We start from the raw sequence: 23,500 nt of genomic DNA, 5'->3' as shown, positions 1-23,500 counted from the left end.
ACCGCACAGCGGTAAAATCGCGGCAGCAGCAAAAGGGTTAATACATAACGATGGGAAGATCTTTTGACAAATGAAAGATAGGCTTGAAAACCCACCATGTCTATATGCAGATGGTAAAACTAGTACGTGGTTTGTTTCCTTGCTGTTTACCTCCTACGTTCATTCTTATGGGACAGGAAGGTGCTCTTTAACTCTGGTTTTGACATAGCAGATGTTTCATTATACATTCCCAAAATAGATCGATCAAAAATGTCCCCATAAGATTTAGATAAAAATTGAGCCAAGCTATCTTTAAATAATTTTCCAAGCATAAACAATCATTCATAATAAACTTGGTGAAAATAGTCTCCTCTTTTAGCCATAACGATCTCCATAACTGAAGCGGTCTCATGGCTATTAAGTTCATTAAATAGTTAAGACCGACCTCGCAATGAATAAGTTCAGAGGAGGCTGAGACCGGCAGACATAATAGCTTCTTTAAAGAAGAATTCTCTTCCACTTGTAAGTCATGGCATGGGTCATATCCCCCAAAGCCCAGCCCCGTAAAGTGCAACCGATATACATCTAGCTTTATAGATCTCAATCATATCTTTAATACGGCGGTCCCCCATTTCCTGTCCGATGAAAAGGAAATATCCAGATAACAAAAATTGTCCACATTTTGTACTTTGTTACCCTCAATAACGAAGGGTCTCAGGCATTTAAATTTCAGGCCGCATACCATTGTAAACGTTTCATTCTTATGAGCAACTTCCTCTTATTGATAAAAGCGGCAAACCCATCAATTAACCTCTGGAGGCCTACCGGTGTTCTCAATAAAAGCACGGCATTGTCCGCATAAAGCAGGACTGCCACTTTCTTACCCTCCACTAATGGGAAGTCCGCCTGTGTCATCTAAAGTGCTGCATCAACTTCATTAATAAACAGAGTAAAAAGTAATGGGGCTAAAACGCAGCCTTGACGGATACCGCACTTTACATTAAAATTGGGAGTACATTCACCCTTCTGGTCATATCGAACTTTAGTTGATAGATTTTTGTACAACCTGGCCAAAAAATGAATAATGGGTTTTGGGGCCCTAAGGTTAAGTAAGACCGGCCATAAAACACCATGGTCAACCAAATCAAATTAGATCCACAAAGCATAAAAAAAGCAGACCCTGTTTAACTCTAGTATATTTTCCAATTAAAAGCTCCAAATTAATACACTGTTCTAGCGTACCTAGCCCTTTTCTAAAACCGTATTGTACCTGTGCCAAAATTACATTCTCCAGAACCCACTCCTCCAATCTTAACAATAAATCTCTACTCATAATTTTTACTGAGGAGTAGAGTAAAGAGATTGGACGGTAATTTTTTGCTTCAGATCTGTCACCTTTTTTATAGATGGGAATAATAACAGATTCCTCCCATGAGAACGGACAAACCTTGGTTACTGCAGCATTAAAAACTCTAGTAAGTATGGGTCCCCACAATTCAGGTATAGATTTATATACATCAATGGGGACACCATCAGCACCTGGTGCTTTCCCCCCTTTACTATTTCCTATACCTATCAGAACTTCTTCCAAGGTTCTATCAACCGATATAATAGGGCAATAGTGTTGAATATTTGAATCTACCGAGATTGTGCAACTTGGGTTAAAAATACCTGAAAAATAGGCCACCCATTCCTCACAACTCACATGGGTTAAAAGTTCTGGGACAGATTCAATTTTAAGTAATTTCGAGTTCACTGTATCTCAGAATAGCTTATTAGAGGTTTCAGCAGCAAGTGCAAGGTTATCCAACACCTCGTGTTGGAGCTCCTTCTTCCTTCGTTTTGAATTAAAATTGTATTCTGCTCTGAGGGCATGAACTGCTGCACTGTCCCTTCGAAAATGCTATTTTCAAGCAGTTCAAAGAGACAGTACAAGAGTGATCGAACCAACCCCTGGCCTTTGTTTGTTTCCTGGATGATTTCAGTCAATAATTTAGTAATGTATGCATTGATCTTAAGGAAATTGGACAAGATCTTGAATGGTGCTCAAAGGCACCGATAATAACACAAATTGTAATAACTACACCAAAGATGGATATTTTAGACAATATTGTAATGCATGCAATGTCGTAGTTTCATCACACACAGTTTCTGCCTCCCAGTCTTTAACATAAGAGTGTTTTCCCAAACAACATGGCCTCTTGGTTGGTCAAACCTTTAACCAATAGAACATTTTAGGAAATTGGACAAGATCTTGACTGGTTCGGTCCCAACCAAAAGGCTGTCATCTATTTCATTGCCACATGCCTGTATGATTTTTTTTTTACATTTCACAAGAGTTGGCGACAGTCCATTTTATTCTTGTACTATTGGTGCGTGACGGTATGGTGTTATTCATAACAGTATATGATTCAACTCTCTTGTCCCCCCATATATGCAGGCGCATAGTAATTGAGTTATGGTCACTCATTAGCAAATCGACAACTTTCGGGATAGAATATAGGTTTGCGATGTTGGCAGAGACTATAACATGGTCAATACAACTATGAGTAGACCTTCCTGTAAAGGTTGGGATCACCTGCCCACTCCCATCCATAGCGCACTGCAGAATATCCAAATCAAATTCTGTCAGTACTGCATTTAGAGTGTTACTGTAGGTGGTATGAGGAAAGTGTTGATAATCTTTACCTTCTTCGTTTTGACACCCACAAACTTTTGTCATCGACAGGGGACAAATATTCATATTAAAATCACCAAGCCAGACAATATTCGAGTAAATACTGTCCATAATAGCCATTTTGTCTAATTCCTTTTTTCAATTCTAAAAACCCATCGAAATAAACATTTATGGTACTCCAGGTTTCTTATAAGCACACTATATCGTGTGAACGGACGAACTCCTTCCATCCTAACTCATCGATCTTACTTGCAATTCCAGCTATATTCCAACTGACAATAGTGTATCCTACAGCCAAGGGGGTTCCTTGAGGTAATACGGGTGGGGGTGTAGTAGTGGGCCTCAGCAAGACCTACCAGTGCTAGGGGTTCGCCCTTCTCTGCGCAGAGTCCTCAGACCATAGAATAGAAGTTGACACAGAAACTGGAATAGAAAATACAAGATTTATTAACCCTCATGAGCAGGAACTACATTGTATTTGTATGTATGTAAATGTATTTGAGCTTATATAGCGCACAGCTACCCACAAAGGGTTTCCCGGCGCTTGCTTAGGGAACCCGTCCTGGTATTCCCCTGTGAGATAACCCCGGCAGGGTATCCACAAGGTGAAAGCCAGGCATCCCGCCGCGAGGGGTCGTTGTGGAGATTAAGCAAGCTATTGCCCAGAGTCGCAGAATGTGAACCCGTGAGTCGAGAAGGCACCGGAGCGAGAATTATCGAGTCCATGGAATTTTTGAGCCCAAGACCCGCCGAGGCGGGGAATTGAACCCTGGTCCAGGGCCGATCTCAGCTTCCGGGTCTGCCGCCTCTAACCCCTGAGCCACACTTCTCCATTCACTCAGCACCCTTCGGTAGTGTATGAAGTAGCACCCGGAATGGAACCGCTTGATCCTTTTATACCCACACAGGGGCTCAAAAGAAGGCGGTACAAGTACAAGAAGGTTTTAGCTAGATATAAGGTCATACAGAAAATACACAGTCAACAAGTGGGAGGAGCTAACAGTTGCTAACTCTGGTGAACACATCCTGACAGTTACAGACTAACAGCAGCTGCATGGACAGCTGCAAGCTCAACTGAGCATGTGTGAAGCAAAAGAAACTAAATATAACCTGTCTCTAAGCAGATTCCAAGAGCAGACAACAGCAAGGTAGGTCAGAGCACAGGTAACGCACGTGGTAGCACATGGCAAACAAGATGGCTGACAAACACAAAATGGATTCCACAAAACTGATACGATAACCTCTAAATACAGGATGGCTTCTGCTAATGCTAACTCAATCGCTGCCAAATTACAACAGGGGAGTTCCTTGACCGGTAGGAACACTAGTGGCAACTTCACTAATGACCTCTATACTGTCCTCTAATAAAACACTAGTAAAAGTATTCGCTGTTGTACTGGGCCCATTACTCACATTAGTATTATCCCCCTTTTGGATGGGTGTGTACTCTCCTTGGTATGTACATACAACATTGTCACTTGATGGACAATTATGCATAGTGATGACATCAAAAACTTTAATGGGCCCTCTTCCCAAAGGTGGACCTGCGTCCACAAACCTAGTAACTCCCTCCCCCCTTTCAGCTGTACTTGCAGTATTCAGCCAATCATTACAATCTAATGTACTAAGTAATTGGAATCTATTAGATGTAGGCAAACCAGGATATAACTGTGAATTGGGTATTGTATTACGTCTACTTAATCTAATATTCCTGCCCCCTGACGGTGGGTGACTTAAATGTCTATAAAAATAACCAAGGGGGTAAAGAAGACTAGTTTTCCTGTCAACTAAAGGTTCTTATTCCCTTTGTCAACCATGTTATCTTCCAGTTTCTCTTTTACCAATATACTCCTACTGAGCGGTCTTTAAGACTGCAGGTGATTAAAAGGGATTATGCTCATGCTTTATAATTACGTAGATCAAGAAACCAGACTACTTTCTAATTTAGTAGTATGAAGTCTGAAAGCAGCTTAAAAGTATATACTCGGATGGATAACCTTTCCTATTTTTTCACCAAAAGGTCACTGCCCTCTATTCGGTCATATCAAGGCTCACACACTTAAAGTGATTGGGTAATAAACCTGCCAAGCAGTAATTTAGGATTCAACTCCAATATGGCTGTCTTGTTACTTTTATGCTTAAGTAGTTGTTGGTCCCCCTCCCCTCCCCCAAGGTGGTTAGTCTGTCCGCAAACCTTTTTAGATGATGATTTTGTATTCTGTAATAAAAATGAATTAGTGGAAGATCCATTTGAAGGTATAAAGTATATATAGCCTAATGTTTTTTCGCACCATAACAGTGTTGTGTTTAGGAATCAGCTGACATCCTACGCATTCCTGCTTCAAAAATAAATAAAAGTGGATTAGCAGACTGTGTTTTAGATAGATCTTTCGATGTCCTGTGGTTTTCTCAAAACCTAGATCCTGGTCCTTTCAAAAGATTTGTACATTTAACAAACTGACCAATGATCATGCTTCTAATACTCTTGCGCCAGAGCTATTGCCACAGATAATCAACACTTGCCTTTTTTCATGAAGTGTTTGATTTAAGGTGATGAAATTCTTGGTTACATGTAGTCCAGGCTTCCCAGCAGTGCTCAATTTATCCGAATGCCCCTCCCCCTCATTTGCTCCCTGCACAAGTGGATGTCAATGCTATACTTGCTTGTTTTGCTAATTTGGAAAATGTCTTAGTTTTTGCTTTGCCGTATTCTCTTCATAGGTATCCAGTCTATTTGATGCCAACGGTAATATGTACCTAGAAAACAACAAAGAAGGAGCGGTCACTGGGAACCTGGATGTGAAGCTAACACAGACTGCTGCACAGCTCTGCCCTTACTTGAATGGCTGCAAGGTCGATGCCAGCGGGGCCAGTGAGTTTAACGAGTTGCGGCTACTGAATGGCTTCCATGAATTAGCAGAGCCTCTGGGAGACTGGGAGAAATCTTACCAGAATGGACCAACCAAGCAGGATTGCAGCGTTGCCCTTGGGGAAGATTTCAGTCAGCAGGGAAGGTAAGGCCTTCGTGCAAAATAAATGTGTTGTGCCATGGATCCCTTCTTTGGTGCTAGAGTGGAGAATTATTTCTTTTTATTAACACCAACTCCAGGCATTGAAAAATTATTAGACACTGAATTGCCCACGGCACACTGGCTGACTCCGTAGATGGATGAATATATTACATCCTCTGAAGCTGCCCTTTCTTCAGTTTCTTTTGAAAACCACACGCCTTGGTTCTTCTTTAGTATATTTGCTCGAGGCATAAAAAGTACAAGCCAATGACTTGAAAAGCAGCTTGAAGTATAAATATCAAGCAGAGAATTACAATAATGTCAATACACTGCATTATTTTGACTGTACTGGTGCTGAGTAATGTACAAACTATATGAATACTAACAACGGGATAAAATAGTCAGCTGGAGCCAAATATCACATTTTAAGAAAAAAGACTTACAAACGAGAGAGATGTTACTAAAATATTCATAATTTCTATATTTTCGTTTTTCATAAATGTATTTATATTCACTGTCAGTGAGACAGGCCTCAACCACTGGGCTAGCCGGCAAGAGAGTGGAGAGTGACACACCAGCAGCTAGCGGATTAGAAGCGTGGTTTATGCTGACCAGGCCACTCTTTGACCCAGACGACCGTGAGTTAGCCAGGTTGCCCTGGAGTAAAACCTGCATGGTATTGAGACGGCAAGTGGTGCTATATGCCTAGGTTTAAAAGGAAAATTATCCACTGCCTCAACCTTGAATTTCCCATTGCACCACCAAACCATTTGGGGCTTGAGCCAGTTACTTTGGCTGGGTGATCGTTCCTTGTTTGGGGATTTGGTAACCCTGGTCTGAATTTAATAATGAAGGCTCAAAAATATCCTCTAGTGATGGGACAGCAAAAACCTACCTTCGGAATTGGCCTTCTACATAAAGAGACAGAGAAACTGGGTGAACATCTATGATGCAGCTTAAGACTGCGTATCATGTCTAGTTACTGCTGAAAATTGTGAAGGATTTAGTGATCTTTTGTGCATTTGCTATGCACTTGGGTTCTCTCGCTACCCAGTTCCTCATGTCCAGAGCACCTACCTGTGGTGTTCTGTCTACGAAGAAAAACTGTATGCAATGTTAAAATTCAACTTCACCATAAGTTAGGATTTCTCATTACAATTCCAAAGATCCCAAACATGATATGGTAACATGCTCCAAACATGATATGGTAACATGCTCCATGATACCTTCATTTGAAATCCCAGCAGGAGAGTTTGCAGCAGAGGATAGAGCAAAAATCATTGTTCAGGTATCAATACTGGTAGTCTGTTGCAAGATATGACCAATAGGGTGTTATTTATTTTTAGCACACAAGTATTGGAATTATCAAGTTTAATATGAGATCATTTTGTTCTTGTTGTTCCTTGAATTGTATCTGGAGAGTTGTTAGATTTGGAGTCTCTAGTTGGCACAGGTAGGTACTTGTGACAAATAGGGACCCTTGCCTCTGTCGGGGTAAGGGGGTACCCTCCTAAAATAAACAAACCTCCTCACCCGCTTGGTAGCTTGGCATGAGCAGACAGGCTTATCTCAGAGGCAGTGTGTAAAGCATTTATGAACACATACAGTAATCAAGTGACAACACTACAGATGGACACCACACAAGTTTTATATTAAAAATAACATTTCTTTATATAGATTTAACACAAGACCACAAACAACAAAAATCCACAATACTTTACTTTAAATGGTAGAATTAACTTAGATCTCTTTTGATCTTAAAATGCGACACTTTGAGTCAATGTACCGCAGGATGCGTCACGCTTCTACAATGAAAGTGTTGCAGAGATGGAGATGCGGCAAAGATCCGGTGCAAAGAAATAAAGATGGAGCTTCCTTTGTGATGCGACACGCTCCTTCGATGTTGCGAGGGGTGTCGGCTCAATGGGTCAGCTGCAGCGGTGACAACCTTGTTCTGTGATGCGACGACAGCGGCTTTGGCGGCGACACTCTTCTCCTGATGATGCGAGATGCTTCTGCTTGATGCGACAACTGCAGCGGCAACACCCTTGTTATGTGATGCGATGACAGCGGTTGTGATGGCAGCATGCTTCTCCGTGGATGCAAGGCGCTTCTTGTGATGCGGTGCAATATGACCGCTACAGCGTCGTCATCTCTGCGATGCGACGGCAGCGGCTGCGACACACTTCGAGGGAGCGAGACGTTTCTTGTGATGCAGTGCAATGCTCCAGAGTAGTCATCTCTGTGATGCGCGCCTGTGATGGCGACACACTTCTTCCTCTTGAGTCACGCTTCCAGCTCCTTGCGACACGCAGTCCCTCAGAAGGACCAAACAGCGGCAGGCACTCCAAAGAACTTTTGGGGAGCTGGTGGTTGAAGTCTGTTGTCCCTGAAACTTCAGCAGGAGGCAAGCTCTTTTCTCAAGTACTTGGAGATCCTTACAAGTTGAATAAAGCACACAAAGTCCTTTCTCCTTTCTTTGGCAGTCAGGCAACCACTGCAGGCCAATCCCCCAAGCAGCACTTCAGCTTTGGGATAGTCTCTCCTCAGTTTCTTCAGGTTCCTCTCCCCAGCAAAGGTTTCTTCTTGTTGTCCAAAAGTTATCTAAATTCTTGGGATTAGGGTCCCAATACTTATACCCCAAATCCTTTGTCATCTGAGGGCAGAGGGGCCTTTGCCTAGTCCAAACCAGTTCTGGTCAGTCCTGGAGCACTCTGCTGACATGACTCCTTCTTTCCTTTCACAGTGCATGGCAGAGACATCAGACGTACCACAGGAGGTGGATGGAGGGAAGGCACAGTCCTATTCAGGTCCCAGGTTCAACTCCTGCCTCCCATCTAGATGCAGATCTCTCTATTCACCACTGGGCTGACTCGCCCTGTCTCCTGGAATCCCCCAGCCCCTGTCACTCAAACTCCAGGCAAGGAAAACATAACCTAGCAGAGGCAGGCTTGGATAGTTAGACAAGAAACTACCTACTTTCTGAAAGTGGTATTTTCAAACACAGAATGTTAAAACCAACTTCACTAAAAGATGCATTTTATCATTCTGAGATAAGGCATACTAAACTCGAATTTCTACCTAGTTCCCTGAATCAGTTAGGATTATTTAATGTAATAATCTAACTGCCCATTCTGGCCTATGGGGAATAGGTAGCCTTGCAATAGTGAAAAACAAAAATGGGAAGGTTTAGGGACTGGCAAGTGGGTGCCCGTGCCCAGTTAACATGGCAGTACCAGACTGCACACAGGCTCTGCAATGGCAGACCTGAGACACATTTTTACTGGCTGCTTCTGTGGGTGGCACAACCAGTGCTGCAAGCCCACTAGCAGCAGTTGGTTTACAAGCCCTGGGCAAACTCAGTGCACTATACTAGGGTCTGACCAGTAAACCAAATCAGCCAATCATGGAATCACTAATTCATACATCAATTTACAATAGGGAGCACTTGCACCGTGGCACTGGACAACAGTGGTACAGTGCCCAAAGCATCTAACACCAGCAAAAATACATGAGGCAACAGTAAAAATGGAAGGGAGACCCACGCCAAGGTGCGAGGTCTAACACATGTCCCCTCCAGCTGAAATGTTTGGAGAACTACCCTACCTCCTGAGAGTTCTCATCACTAAGGCAGAAAAATCGGGACAGACCATCAACGTTGGTGTGTTCTGTACCAGGGCGGTGTTACACCGTGAAATCCATCCCCTGTAGGGAAACGGACCACCTCAACCGCTTTGGATTCTCACCCCTCATCTGCATCAGCCATCTGAGGGGCCTGTGGTCTGACTGAACCCAAAAGTGAGTCCCAAACAGGTAGGGTCTCAGCTTCTTCAGTGCCCAGACCACAGCAAATGCATCCTGTTCAATAGCACTCCACCTCTGTTCCTGTGGAAGTAACCTCCTACTGATGAAGGCTACAGGTTGATCTAGGCTCTCCTCAATCATCTGTGACAAAACAGCCCCCACACCATGCTCTGAAGTGTCTGTCTGAACGATAAACTCTCTGGTGAAGTTAGGTGCCAGACCCACGGGCGCCGTGCACATGGTAGCTTTCAGGGCCTCAAAAGCTTTCTGACAGGTCAGTCCAAATCACTTTCTTGGGCTGCTTCATGGAAGTCAGTTCGGTCAAGGGTGCAACAATGTTGCCATACCCCTTGACAAATCTCCTGTAATACCCAGTGAGTCCTAAAAAGGCTCTCATGTCTGAGTTTTGGGGGGCTCCCAAGCCAGGATGGTTTCAATCTTTGGTTGTAGGGGCACCACCTGGCCTTCTGCAGCGCCAGCAACACTTCCCAGAGGTGGCACAGATGCTCTTCCCAACTGGCGCTGAACACTACGATGTCATCCAAGTAGGCGGCACTGAAGTCGTCCAGTCCAGCCAACACCTGGTTGACCAACCGCTGAAAGGTGGCAGGGGCATTCTTCATCCCAAAGGGCATGACCCGGAACTGGAAGTGCCAATCTGGTGTGCAGAATGCAGACCTCTCATTTGCCCCATCAGTCAAGGTGATCTGCCAATTTCCAGACGTTAAGTCGAACGTGCTGAAGTACTGTGCAGCCCCTATCCGATCAATGAGCTCATCAGCTCTGGGGATGGGGTGCACGTCAGTCCTTGTAACTGAATTGAGCCCTCAGTAGTCCACACAGAACCGGAGTTCTGGTGTGGCACCCGGTGCGGCAGCCTTTGGGACCTAGACCACTAGACTGGCCCAAGGATTGTGAGAGGACTCCATCACCCCTAACGCAAGCATCTTTGAGACCTCCTCTTTGATGCAAGCTCTCACCCTGTCAGTCACCCTGTAAGATTTGTGCTTCACAGGAAGGGAAGACTATCCCCAGTGTCTATATCATGGATTCCCCAATCAGTAACACCGGGAACCAGGGAGAACAGATGAGAAACCTGTCCCAGCAACCGGCGGCAGTCATTCTGTTGCTCAGGGGTCAGGGTGGAAGAGAGGTTCACACCATCCACTGACCTATCTTGCTCTGTTGCACACAGGAGGTCAGGAAGAGGCTCAGTCTCCTCCTCCATTCCAGCATCTGTTGCTAGGAGCATGCCCACTTCAGACCTCTCCAAATGGGGCTTCAGGCGGTTGACAAGCAGGATGCTCAAGGGTTCCTGGGAGACTGCAAGTTCACCAAGTAGGTAACAGGACTTTTGCGCTCCACAACCTCAAATGGTCCGGTCCACTTATCATGGAGCACGCAGGGCTCCACTGGGGCCATGCCCCACACTTTCTGACCAGGCTGAAGCTCTACCAGAGTGGCATTCTGGTCGTATCACTGCTTCATCTCCTCCTAGCTGGCTTCCAGATTCACCTCAGCGAGTTGTCTAAAATGCCTTGTCTGGTTGCTGAAGGCCAGCATGTAGCTATATACATCCTGGGGACGTTTCCTGGGAGATTGCTCCCAGCCTTACTTGACCAGACTCTGAGGTCCTCTTACTGGGTAATCATAGAGAAGCTCAAAGGGGCTGAACCCTAGAAATTTCTGTGGCACCTCACGGCATGCAAACCGGCATGGTAAGAGGATGTCCCACTTACGCCTCATAGGTTCTGCAAGACCCATAATCCTGCCTTTCAGGGTTCGGTTGAATCTCTCAACCAACCCATTTCCTTGGGGGTGGTAAGGAGTGGTAAACTTGCCTATTACCCCACACTCCTGCCACAGGGACTTCATATACTTAGAAATGAAGTTTGTACCTCGGTCAGACACTACCTCTCGAGGGAATACCACTTGAGAGAAAATTCCCATCAGTGCTCATCCCACCACGGGGGCAGTCACTGTCCTCAGAGGTATGGCTTCTGGGTACCGGGTGGCATGGTCCACCAAGACCAGGATGAACCTGTTGCCCATGGCAGTCTTGGGGTCCAGTGGGCCCACAATGTCAAAACCCACCTGCTCAAAGGGGGTGCTGTCCACAGGGAATGGCTGGAGAGGAGCCTTCTGCTTTCCACTTGCCTGGCAAGTCTGACATGTCCTGCAATGAGTGTCTGAACTCTTGTGCATTTGGGGCCAATGGAAGTGGGTGACAAGCCTCTCAAAGGTCTTATCCTGCCCCTAATGTCATGCCAATGGCATATCATGAGCCAGCCCCAGTAGGAAGGCTCTGATGTGCGGGGGTACCACCAGCACATGGGCTGACCCATGCTCAGCAACCTTAGGCTCACTATACAGGAGGCCATTCTCCCAGTAGATTCAATGTGATCTAGACTGATCACCTGCTGCCTGGCTTGCAGCCTGTTGCCGCAAACCCACAAGGCATTTGCTCTGCTACTGGCAGAATTCTTCCCTGGAGGGTCCTCCTCCTTCCTGCTGCCAATGGGTCAGCTCAGGCAGGTGCCCCAGTTCATCTACCTGTTCCCCTGTAGGCTCCAGGGCATCCCCCTCAGGGTGTACCTCCTCCTGGGTTGTTGGAATTTCGGGTGCCGGTTTCCAGCACCCCCTGCCTCTTCTCTCTAAGGCAGGTCCCTGGGCCTCCCTGTCAGGCTCCAGGTCCTCTTGAGCACCCCTATGGGCTGCCATTGACCGGGTGGGCACACACGCCCAGTCAGGCAGACCCACCATCTCCAAGTGAGTACTCCGCTCCACTTTTCCCCAATGTGAGCTCTCCAAATCGTTCCCAAACAAACAGTCAACAGGCATGGCGGGCCTCACAGCTACCTGAAGAGTACGAGAAACCCCCCCCACTCAAAAGGAACCTGACCCATTGAAAAATGGCTCTCTGATAGGAACAGAAGTGATCAACCCAACACCTCTGACTCCTTCCAGGAAAGCCGGCCCAGTGGACTGAATTAACAAATACGTTTGTACAGTGGCAATAAGAAAAGGCAATAATAAGTGCATTTCTGTAAGTAACATCAATGGTGACTCTTGTCCTAGTTTGCTGCTTAAAAAGAAGACAGATTGTTAAGAGCAGAAGAAAGTACTGTCAGATATTTGTGAAAGGATGCATTCAACTCTACTGGAAATGTATCAAAACTTTGGAGATAAAACCAATGCATGTTCACACAGGCAATGCACAGTACTACAGTCTCACATTGGGGCAGGCAAAGGACCATCCTAGATCTAGGATTGAGGTCCTAGCAGTTTTGAAAAAATAACCGAGAAAATGGCACAATTGCTTCCTCAAGAGGAGAGCTGCTTTGAACAGTCAGGTGAGGATAGGGGAGGTAGGAATTGTATCACATAGATGGAAACGGGTTTGACCTAATGTTAAGTTTGTGTGTAATGGTCTGCTCTGGTACTTTGGTCCTCACCAAGACTCCCATGTTCTTGCTGTAAAGTTTGCTGATTTGGTCTTTGTGGTTTGTTCATGCTTACGAACAAGAAATTGAAGTGTAATAGTCGTATAAGGTGAAAAACTGCTGCATGGCTGTGCAAGTATTTACCTGCCCAGGAGAACGATATGCTTGCTTATGTTATGATTAAAGCTGTCATCACTTTACTCTTTAGTAACTTCTCTTTACTCACCATGGGGGACATAAGCCAGTGGTTCTTAATCTGTGTTTTGGGGACCTCTGAGGGACGCCTATAAAAGCCTACTGCGAAGCCTACTCAGGTAGTCTAACTGCTAAGATGATTAAATAACTGAGTAAGAAAGTGTATATAAATAAAGAGGCAAATTTTAAAATTGAACATTTTAAAATGTTCTGTAAATGTGAAGTAATTTGAAATTATTGGCTGAAAATTAAGTTGGTATACTCGGATTGATTTGTGGGAGCAGTGCAACTGCATCAAACAGAATATAATATGGACTATGAGCGGCCTCAATTGAATTTAGAAAAACTGCAACCTTCCTATTAATTTTGTTTTTTTTATATTTCTTTGTGAATTGAATACAATATTTCATTATTTTTGTATCTGTTTGATGAATGCTTGTGTCTGTATTTTGTGTGTGTATTGTTTTGCAGTTCAAATCAATGAAAATGCTTAGGCTGGGGTCCCTGGCTTCCAGTAATTATTCAGTGAGGGGTGGGAGGGGGTAGGGTGGTCCCTGAGATCCTGTAATTAAGTGGGGTGGGAGAGGTTTACAGAAGTGAAAATGCTCAGAACCACTGACATAACGCACACAGACAGGGCAAATTCCCACCTACTTGCTCATGCATTTAAAGTAAATTTAGGTCCATAGTACCATGAGTCTATTAAGGAATTGTACATTTCGATAAACTAAAAGCATCTTAAAATATTTTACAAATATGCAACATTTAAAAAGGGAAATTTTAAATATTACTGTGCGGCATCACTATATATTTAGGTCTCTCGCTCTCTCTCTCTCTCTATATTTTTTACTACGGAACTTGGGGGAATACTTGTCTTAAACTTCCCTCCCCCCTTTCAACTGATCCCCCTGTGATGACCACTGTTCAAAATCAGTCTGCTCTGATTACACGCCTCCCCCCCCATCTCCACCTTGGACTATGCACGCAACTGTTAGTTTACATTTCTCATTATCTAGTAGACCCAGTGCGTGAACACTAGCTGGGCAGGGCAAACCTCAGTTTCCATCATTCAAATACTTCAGAACAGGCTCCCATATTCTAATAAATCAATGTGATTCTCCTTATAGCTAATGAACTTCACTGGAACCATATTTCTGAGTTTGGTGCCAATTAGTTACCCTATAGACTCTGTCTTGTTTGCTTAGCAGCAATTAGTAATTGGGAGAGACGTTTCCGTTTAACAGCATGCAATGAATGGGTTTTCCCTACTGGGATCACTAGGAAAATAAGTGGTGGATGTCGACCTATGTCTCCTTCTTTGACATGTGATGATATACTTAATGCAGCTCGTCAAAAGTACTAGAGTTTCAGAAATGCCCATGGCAGGGGCGGCTCCTCTGCTAAGGCAGAGGAGCGTTTCCCAACTGCTCTCAGAACAAGGAAAAAGAAAAAGGATAATATTATCATTTTATTTTTAGTGGCTGCAGGGCTAGGTGAGGATGGGGCCAGGCTGGTGTCACGGGGGGAGTGGTGGGCACTCTAGAAGTGTGCATGATGGTTTGACCGGCCGTCTTGGTCCGGCCAAACAGTCATGCGCACTGTGCATGTTCTCCAACAGGCTGTAATACACAGCCTTGGTAGAGATCATGCACAGGCTCCCAGTCCCCCTCTGAGCACTGATCCACTGTGCTCGGACCAATCACAATGCTGCCAGTTTCTCCCCACAGCCTGCAACTTGCAAAAAACAGTGTTCTATCTGTAACGTGTAGGCAGGTAGGTGTGTTGCATCATCTAGATATCATTTTGTAAAGGGCTTCTCGTCTTTGTGGATGATGGGTAAAATTAATTGCTCATGTAAAAATGTTGTTAGGCTGGGGGCGTGGCCAAGAGCTGAACATGGCGGACGTGTAGTCCCTGAGCTCTGTCCTTAGCCCTCGACACAAGCAACTTATCCTGCCTACCCGAAGTGCAGCCCGCCTTAATTTTGTGCACGGAGTCTCAGGGGGTGAGCGGAGTGCAACGGAGGCGATCCGCCCCCCTCGGACGCCGCCGGAGACACTGCGGAGCTGTGGTGCCTACTGCGGCCTGTAGCACTGAAGAAAGCCGCGGCCTCGATTGGCAGTCCGACCGGGCTGCCCCTGGATGCCGGAACACTGTTGGCGGGACCCGGGCCGGAGATAGGGCACGAGACCTGCTGCTGTGCCCATAGGTGCTGGGGAGTGCCCACCCCGACTGCCGCCTTGCTGCCACCCCTCGGGCGCCGAAGCCCGCACTGGACCCATCCTGCTGAGCGGCCCGCCGGCGACCGCAGGAGTTGCCGGATCCGGCCCGCCGCCCGCCTACACGCATCAGAGGCACACACGCGGACAGCGGATACAGGTGAGGAGTGTGAGTCTGCGGGAGCGTGTGGACCTTCTCTGCACCTGGAAGACCCGAGCCCTCTGACTGCACCACGCTCCGGGGACACGGTGCGGCCCGACTATACAACAGTCCTGCGGGCGCCATTTTCTCTCACCCTCGGACTCCGGACCCCCGAGTGACTGCGGCGGTGCCCTGCTCCCCCCCCGACCCACGCAACGGCAGCCTGGGAGCAGAATAAGACACGTGGCGACGCTCGCACACGGCCCCTGCACTCCACACCATATCGGGGCCCCCGAGCACCCGGACTGAGATCGTCCCCTCGGCGGCCTATGAGCAGACCGCAATCCACGAGAACACCACTACTGGACCAGGTGAGAGGCGCCCCTCGCCCTCCCGGCCTCTAACAGGGGCCCCCCCACCACTGCCTACGGACTGTGGCCCCCCTCCCCCTACAACTTACTGGGCCGGACCTGTGGCTGTGCGCGAAGCCCCTTGCGGACCGCCACCTCACCCACCAGAGGCGCTATTACCGCCGCGCTATTGTTGACCCTACTTGCATTGGGGACTTGCCTCACACTTGCCCCCCTCCCTCTGAATCAAGGCACTGCGCGGCCACTATCCGGCCCTGTGCGTGGACAACTGAAGGGAATAGAACTGGCGAGTACACTTACTACAGCGCCACCCTGCATACCAGATAAATGGGCAGGCACAGGGGCAAGACTCAAGACCAAGGCGCACTGACGGATATGCAGTCAACGGGCTCTGAGGACCCGCTAGCCTCCTCAAATGCGGACATTATCCCACCGATTGGGAAGGGGTCCAAGGACGCCAAACTGGATTCTATCCTCAACTAAATACGCGCCACGCGTGAGGCGATGGAATCGCGCATGGACAACATGGCGACGGGCCTATCCCTGCTACGAGCCGACCATAACAAGCTGGCAGAGCGGGTCTCCGAACAGAAGATAGCGCTGAACGACCTCATACCCCAGCAGACGGAACACTCTACGAAGCTGGAGGGCGTGTAGAAACAACTTAAACAGCTGTGGGACAGGGTGGACGATGCGGAAGGACGTGCCCGCCTCAATAACGTCCGCATCCTAGGTATTCCGGAACGGAGCGAGGGGAGAAACCCCACCCAGTTCGTGGAAGATTGGCTGCGGAAACTGGTGGGCCCGGAGGATCTAACTGCCCTGTACAGTGTGGAACGGGCACACAGAATACCATTGAGGCCCCCGCAACCGGGAGCGCCCCCTCGTCCTTTGATTGCGCGCCTTCTCCACTACAGGGATCGTGACACTGTGCTAAGAGCGGCCAGAAAGAAGGCGCCAATACGCTTTGAAGACAAAAATATCTCTGTGTATCCCGACTTCACACCCACGGTACAACGAGCCAGATCCACTTTCATGGGGGTGAAACGCAAATTAAGAGAAAGAGACATGAAATATGCACTTCTGTTCCCCGCTCGGCTCAAAATTCTGCAAGGCAACAAATCTCACTTCTTCGACTCACCAGAGGAGGCGGAGGAATGGATGGAGGTCACGCTAACTCCGCCGGCCTCGCAGGACCCATTTGCCGACAACAGAAGCGACGGACGCCGGAGCCAATCGGAAAGGAGGGACACCACTTCCAACATCGGACATTCCCCCTCGGTGGGGGCGCCGGCAAAGGCTCAACCTACGGGTGACCGGTCAACGGGGCAGTCATCATCACTAATGCGGCTGACGGAGGAGGCACTAGCCGCACACGACGCGGGAGCGACCGGAGATAAGATCACCGTTGCCACAGACACCCACACTGAGGTATCAGGATCGGTGGACAGCCTGCAACTGTTCCCAAAGATCACGGCCCAGATGGCAGCAGAGTTCTGACCGGCTTCACGCTTGACACTCTCCGAGTGGTAACGTATAACTGATCTCCTTCTTCGCACATGGTGGGTTGCATGAGGGCCTACTTTGTAGAGGACTACCATGCCATCTCAGGCCATTGAGAGACAGGCACGGGTGGTCTGCTCCCCCCCGTATGAACATGGAACTAATTGACTTATGCCCATGTTGGGCATCTTGGTTCGGCTCCCGAGCCCGTTGGCCTGGGGACCTTAATGTTAAGGGGTTACCTGTTTGTAAGACACTCCTCCCTTGTAGCAAGACATATCTGGCATGGACACCCATGAACTCTATTCTACTGCATTACACAGTCGGTCATGGGGCCTCTTAATGTTTACCAATTGTGCACCTGGAATGTACCGGGCATGGGCTCAGTCCACAAACGTCACAGGATTCTAGCCCAACTCAACCGTAGGGGGGGTACAGATAGCTTGCCTGCAAGAAACCCACCTAAACAGTGCCGAAAATGTGAAATTGCGCAAGAAGTGGAGAGGGCAGCTCTTCGCTACCTCCTATTCAGCGTTCTCTAGGGGGGCGGCTATTTGGCTTCGCAATTCTGTTCCCTTCAAGCTGTTAGAGCAGAGAATTGACAAGGAGGGTCGCTATGTGTTTATTAGGGGTTTGTTGGGCGGGGATGCCATAGTACTTGGTTGTGTGTACTCACCAAATACGGGTCAGTCGGAGTTTTTGATAACTGTCGACGGGATCCTTGCAGATTGGGCCGATCACCACTGGATAATTGGGGGGGGATTTCAATGCTGTTCTTGATGTTGGCCTGGATAGGTCACACCCCCCACTTCATGCCACCGAAAGCAGGAAACAGGCGGACGCTCTAGCACAATGGGCAGGGGGGTGGGATTTGGCAGACGCATAGCGCAGCATGCATTTACAAGACAGGGAATATACCTTCCCCCCCCCTCACCAGCTACACACCAGAATCGACCATATATTCTGCTCCCGCTCCCTAACAGGATCGATTGTTCAGGCCCAACACATGGGAAAAACCCTCTCTGACCATAACCCCGTTGAACTCACTTGGCAATGGGGCAGACTACTGTCCCCCATCCCGACTTGGAGATTGCCCACGGACCTGCTTGAGGACACGGTCTTCAGGTCGTCCCTATCTGACACCATTGAATCCTACTTCAGCACAAATGCACACACCGCCAGCACCCGCCAGATAGAATGGGACACCTTCAAAGTCTTCCTCAGGCGGGAGGCGATGGCCACTCGGGTGGGCAGAAGACGGGAGGTGATAGGTAATCTGAAGGAAGTGGAGAGTACACTAGCGCCGCTGGAGAGTGAAGCTGCAGGCACGAATGCACACTTAACACCACTACAGGACGCTCACATAAAACACGCAGAACTGCTAGAAGACCTGAGGTTATTAGACTACAGGGAATACACTAATAGGCAGCATACACAGGCAGATAGAGCTGGCCCCCTACTGGCCCGTATTATAAGAGACTCTCTAGTGTGTCACCCGATTTTGGAAATATTTGATCAGGCAGGGGTACTGACCTCAACCCAAATAGGGATCAATACTGCGTTTAAAGACTACTACACCACACTGTACAGCCCCCACCAACCCCTTTCAGAGGTCGCCTTTGAGGAATTTGTGAGGAATTTGGACCTGCCCCAACTCACTGACAGGCAATGCAAAGACCTAAAGCGTAATATTACGATAGCAGAGATTAGGCAGGCCATACACGCCCTCCCGAAGAACAAGGCCCCTGGGACGGATGGCCTACCGGCCGAATTCTAAGCAACGTTCATTGATCTATTAGCCCCACGCTTACACACTATCTACTTAGAAGCATTACGGACTGCCACCCTGCCGCAATCATCCATGCAAGCATTAATCACCTCCCTCTGAAAACCGGGTAAAGATGGGATGCAGATGGTTGACTACAGACCTTTATCCCTCCTCAACACCGATTACAAGATCCTGAGCAAGGTGCTGGCGGCGCGCCTAGCACAATTAATTCCACAGCTGATCCACCCCGACCAATGTGGATTTTTGCCGGGCCGCAGTACGGCCATGAATCTTAGGCGATTGGCCCAGCTGATGCTCAGAAACCAGACGGGCATGGGCTCTGAGGGCTGCATATCGCTGGATCTGAAGCAAGCCTTCGACTCCCTCAGATGGGATTATATGTTCGCAACGCTCGCAAAATTCGGGATTCCACCCGAATATTTTGCCTGGGTCAAACTGCTATACACCCGCCCCACGGCTAGGGTGCGTACCTCCAAGTACATTTCAGGACCCATAGCTATAGCGAGGGGCACCCGGCAGGGCTGCCCACTCCTATTTATCCTGGCCCTCGAACCACTGCTCTGTAAACTTAGGACGGCGGCCCCCCACTGCGATATTCAGAGGCACGGGACGGTACACATTGTGTCCGCCTACGCCGACGATATCATCTTATATCTCCGTGACTTGCGGAGCAACTTGGACCCTATACCTCAAATGTTTGAGGACTTAAGGTCATTATCAGGCCTCACCATAAGCGAACCCAAGTCCTACGGCTTCACCTTTACGAATGCGGGCTCGTCTGCTCCTCTGCTCTTCGCCCCACATGCATTCCAGATGGCAGACACCACTTTCTGATACCTCGGGATACACATTTACAGGGAAGCTGCAATGATGATAGATGGCAATCTTGGGAGGGCAATAAGAGCACTGAAATCGCAAATACAATTCTGGCTGTCGCTGCCCCTTTCGATAGCCGGCAGAGTGGCCATCTCCAAAATGGTAATGCTTCCCCGCCTCATTTATTACTTCACTAATCTACCCTTCCTGATCCCTGCAGCGACCTTCAAAACTCTAGACACACTGCTCACGGAAATTGTGTGGGGGCCGGGGCGCAGGCGCATAGGCCTAACTAAACTACAGCTCCCCTCTGGATCCGGAGGCATGGGACTACCGGATTTCAGGGCTTACAACTACGCATGCCAGCTACAATGGTTGGCCTACTGGATAGCGGGGCGCAACCTCCACGAGATTAACATGACAGAAGACGATCATGCTAAAGGAGGAATCCATACCCTGCTCTTACCCCGCTCGGACTTGACGAGAGATGCCCCACCACTCCTCCGACTAGCTATATCGTACTGGCGGAAGGCATTAAAATACACATCCCCCACAACGTCTTATGCCCCCACAATTCCGCTTTTGGGAATTCCACTGGAGTTGGGACCGCTCACAGCGAACAAACTCGTGTCATGGCACGACGCTGGAGTGACACATGTAGGTGACCTGTTTACTGAGAGACGTCTGCTGTCCTTTGAAGACTTCAGGGCCACGCATGGTGTTCCTGGAGGCTCGTTCCTCCTGCATGCTGGCCTCTGCCATTATGTAACGAATAGGTGGGCACCGGAAGGGCGAGAACCACTTACAAACCCCTTGATAACGATGCAATACCTCATGGGGACGGGCGGCCACCTGACTAAGTGGCTCACCACTAGTATCAGAACAGGGAGGGCGATCCCTCTGTCGCCTCTCAGGGCGAAATGGGAAGGAGATATTGGGAGGCTGCTGGGAGACAAGGAATGGGACCGTGTCCTCCAGTTTCCCAAGAAGGTAGCTAGGAACCCCAAGTTCAAGTTTATCCAACTGATGTTGTTACACAGAGCCTACCTGACCCCACACCGGATACACATGATGTTCCCTGATACAGTTGGCGTGTGCCCCCGATGCAACACGGATGACGCATCGCTAATTCACATGCTGTGGCAATGCCCCAAACTGGGTTACTACTGGACCACTATTAATGACATGCTTGAGGGAACAGGCTCCCTGCCCCAACCACTCACCCTAGAATATGCACTCCTGGGGCTGGGACCCTCGGCACGCACAAGAAGCGTAGCAACACGTTTTGCTGACATGGCCCTATTACTAGCGAAACGAGCAATCACGATGAGGTGGAAGTCATCCAGGCCGCCTGATCCTGATTCATGGAAAGCAGAGGTAATACAATGGGGTAGAAGGTGAAGCTCTACAACGGGAGGAACGCAGAGGCCTCATGAAAACACCGATTTCGCTGGATTAGTTTGCCATTGTGGGAATGTTTGAAACAAGGGAAGATGGGGACTCTAATGACTCGTTGCACATGTAATACATACGTTCAGTCATACTTGAGATTCCATGTACCGTCACGAACTGTGGTGCACTAGGAGATGGTACGAGAAATCCCGTACTATCATAGACTCCACCCCGGCCTGGCTGTGTGGATAGACTTTAATGCACTACAACGTACCATGGGTGTGACAGATATACATCCTATGTTCATGCGCATGCAAAAGGAGTGTCGGGAGGGATTCCTGAGGGTGGTGGGTGGATTTTTTCTAACGGTATGGGTTGTTATGTTAAGACAGAAAAAGAAAATCAAAATCAAAATCGAAATATACTAGTACCTGCAAATACTGGGCAAGCGGAAACATGTTACACCCTGCTTTACTGCTACGTTCCTACCTTTGTTTTTGCTCTGATCACTATGCTAATAAACAGATTTTCAAAAATAAATAAATAAATAAATGTAAAAATGTTGTTCAAGTGATTGTGGAATAGAGAGATTTTGAGTTCCTTCTCCCAATCCTCTTAGTAGGCGAAATTAAGTTGGTGCATTGTTCTATTAAAAATTACATAGATTTTGGACACAAAGTGTCATGTGGATGTTGACAATTGTAGGGATTTTCAAAGTTTCTGAGTGGCCTTGTTAGCACAACTCCACTTAAGAAGGGCCATCTAGTGCTTTATCGGGAGGTAATGTTACATTTCCAGGATTCTGTATGTTGTCTTAATGTTATAAAATATGAAGAGATCCCGATTATGATAGAAGTCTTGTATCCTGACATCACCCGGAGCATTCCAGAAGAGCGCTCTATCAAGCTCCACGGTAAAGTATGAGTTCTCAATAATAGCTGTCATGGGTTATGGAAATGTGGTAAGATTTTGGAGTCTCTCCAAGATATCCCAGCTCTCTCCCTCTCCAAATAGAAGCAATGCCCAAATTCTGCAGCTGAGTGATTTAGCCTTAGAGAGGGGAAGAGGCAGAGAAGACAAAAGTAGAGATTTGTGGACAAATAGACATTTTAAAGGGTACTGTTGTCCCCAGCCATTTCAATGTATGATTATGCCAGGCATTCAGAAGGGCTTAATTTTCCTTCAACTATTTTCACACTGCTTATGAGTTATTCATATAGGTTAGATGCCTAAATTGATTACCCCATTTCGCATTCATCTGAATGGAGTCTCTTGTTGTAGCATTTTGGCCAGTGCTTGTTCTCCAAGCAATTTGAGCCTCTCTGATGTGTGGAGGTTGATTTGGAGGCCCGTGAATCCCAGATATTCTTATAGTATTTGGATAATTTCCTGCAGGGATTCTATAGTTGTGGTAAGTGATGAAAACGCCAATTGTGAGACCGATATATTGAATGTATTCTACCGTTTGTATTGGAGCTATCTGAGGCACAATTTGCTAATATAATGCTAGTGTATAGTCAAATGTGCCTGGGGATTTGCCCAGTTTGAGGCTTTTGATTGCTTTAAGGACTTCAGTTACTGCTCTTGGTTTGTTCAACTGTTCTGTAGTGTGGAGGTATCATGGATAGAGTTAATGAGTGTAAGTATGTATTAATAGCTTTCACTTCAGTCGAAGAATCTTTGTAAAATGCATGAAAGGCTTGCACTTTGCCCTAGTCAGTTGCGTGATCCTCTACCCCATCATTCCTGACTTCTCTGATGAAATTCTGTTCCCTTTTGGCTTGGAGTTTGTTGGTGAGGAGGGCTTTCGCTTTGTCTCTCTCATGGAAAGACATGCCCATTTTGTCTAAGATATACTTCACTTTGTTGTATTCAGCAGTGCAATTTTGGCCCCATTTAAGGTCATCTGCCTCAATTTGTTTTAGATGGCTTCGTGTTTATGCTCTTAGGGCATTCAACTTTCTGCTGAGACCCTGGAGTTCAATTTCTCTCATGCAATGTAGGCAGTGTGCCTCTTGATTGAGCACCCCTTGCTACCTCTTTAAGAGTCTTACACACCACCCAAGGGTTAAATTACCCAGTTTTGTTTAATGTGAGGTAGTCTTGTATCATTTCTCAAATTTCAAGCAGCACAACTGGGTCATGTAAGAGGGTGTTTA

The 23,500-nt window shown here is 47.4% G+C and overlaps 1 protein-coding gene across 1 annotated transcript in view; it reads left to right on the top strand.

Annotated features, from left to right (window-relative positions):
- OCA2 (OCA2 melanosomal transmembrane protein) overlaps window positions 1-23,500 on the top strand; it is an 833,084-nt gene that overhangs the window by 15,895 nt on the left and 793,689 nt on the right. Inside the window, exon 2 of the mRNA XM_086934183.1 lies at window positions 5,378-5,670. Within this exon, the coding sequence (XP_086790309.1) occupies window positions 5,378-5,670 (293 nt within the window). The remainder of the gene's footprint in view (window positions 1-5,377; window positions 5,671-23,500) is intronic.

The sequence above is a fragment of the Lissotriton vulgaris genome, chromosome 8 (assembly GCF_964263255.1).
Source record: "Lissotriton vulgaris chromosome 8, aLisVul1.2, whole genome shotgun sequence".
NCBI lineage: Eukaryota > Metazoa > Chordata > Amphibia > Caudata > Salamandridae > Lissotriton > Lissotriton vulgaris.
The sequence above is the reverse complement of the archived record's forward strand: the minus strand, read 5'-3'. Positions and strand labels throughout refer to the sequence as shown.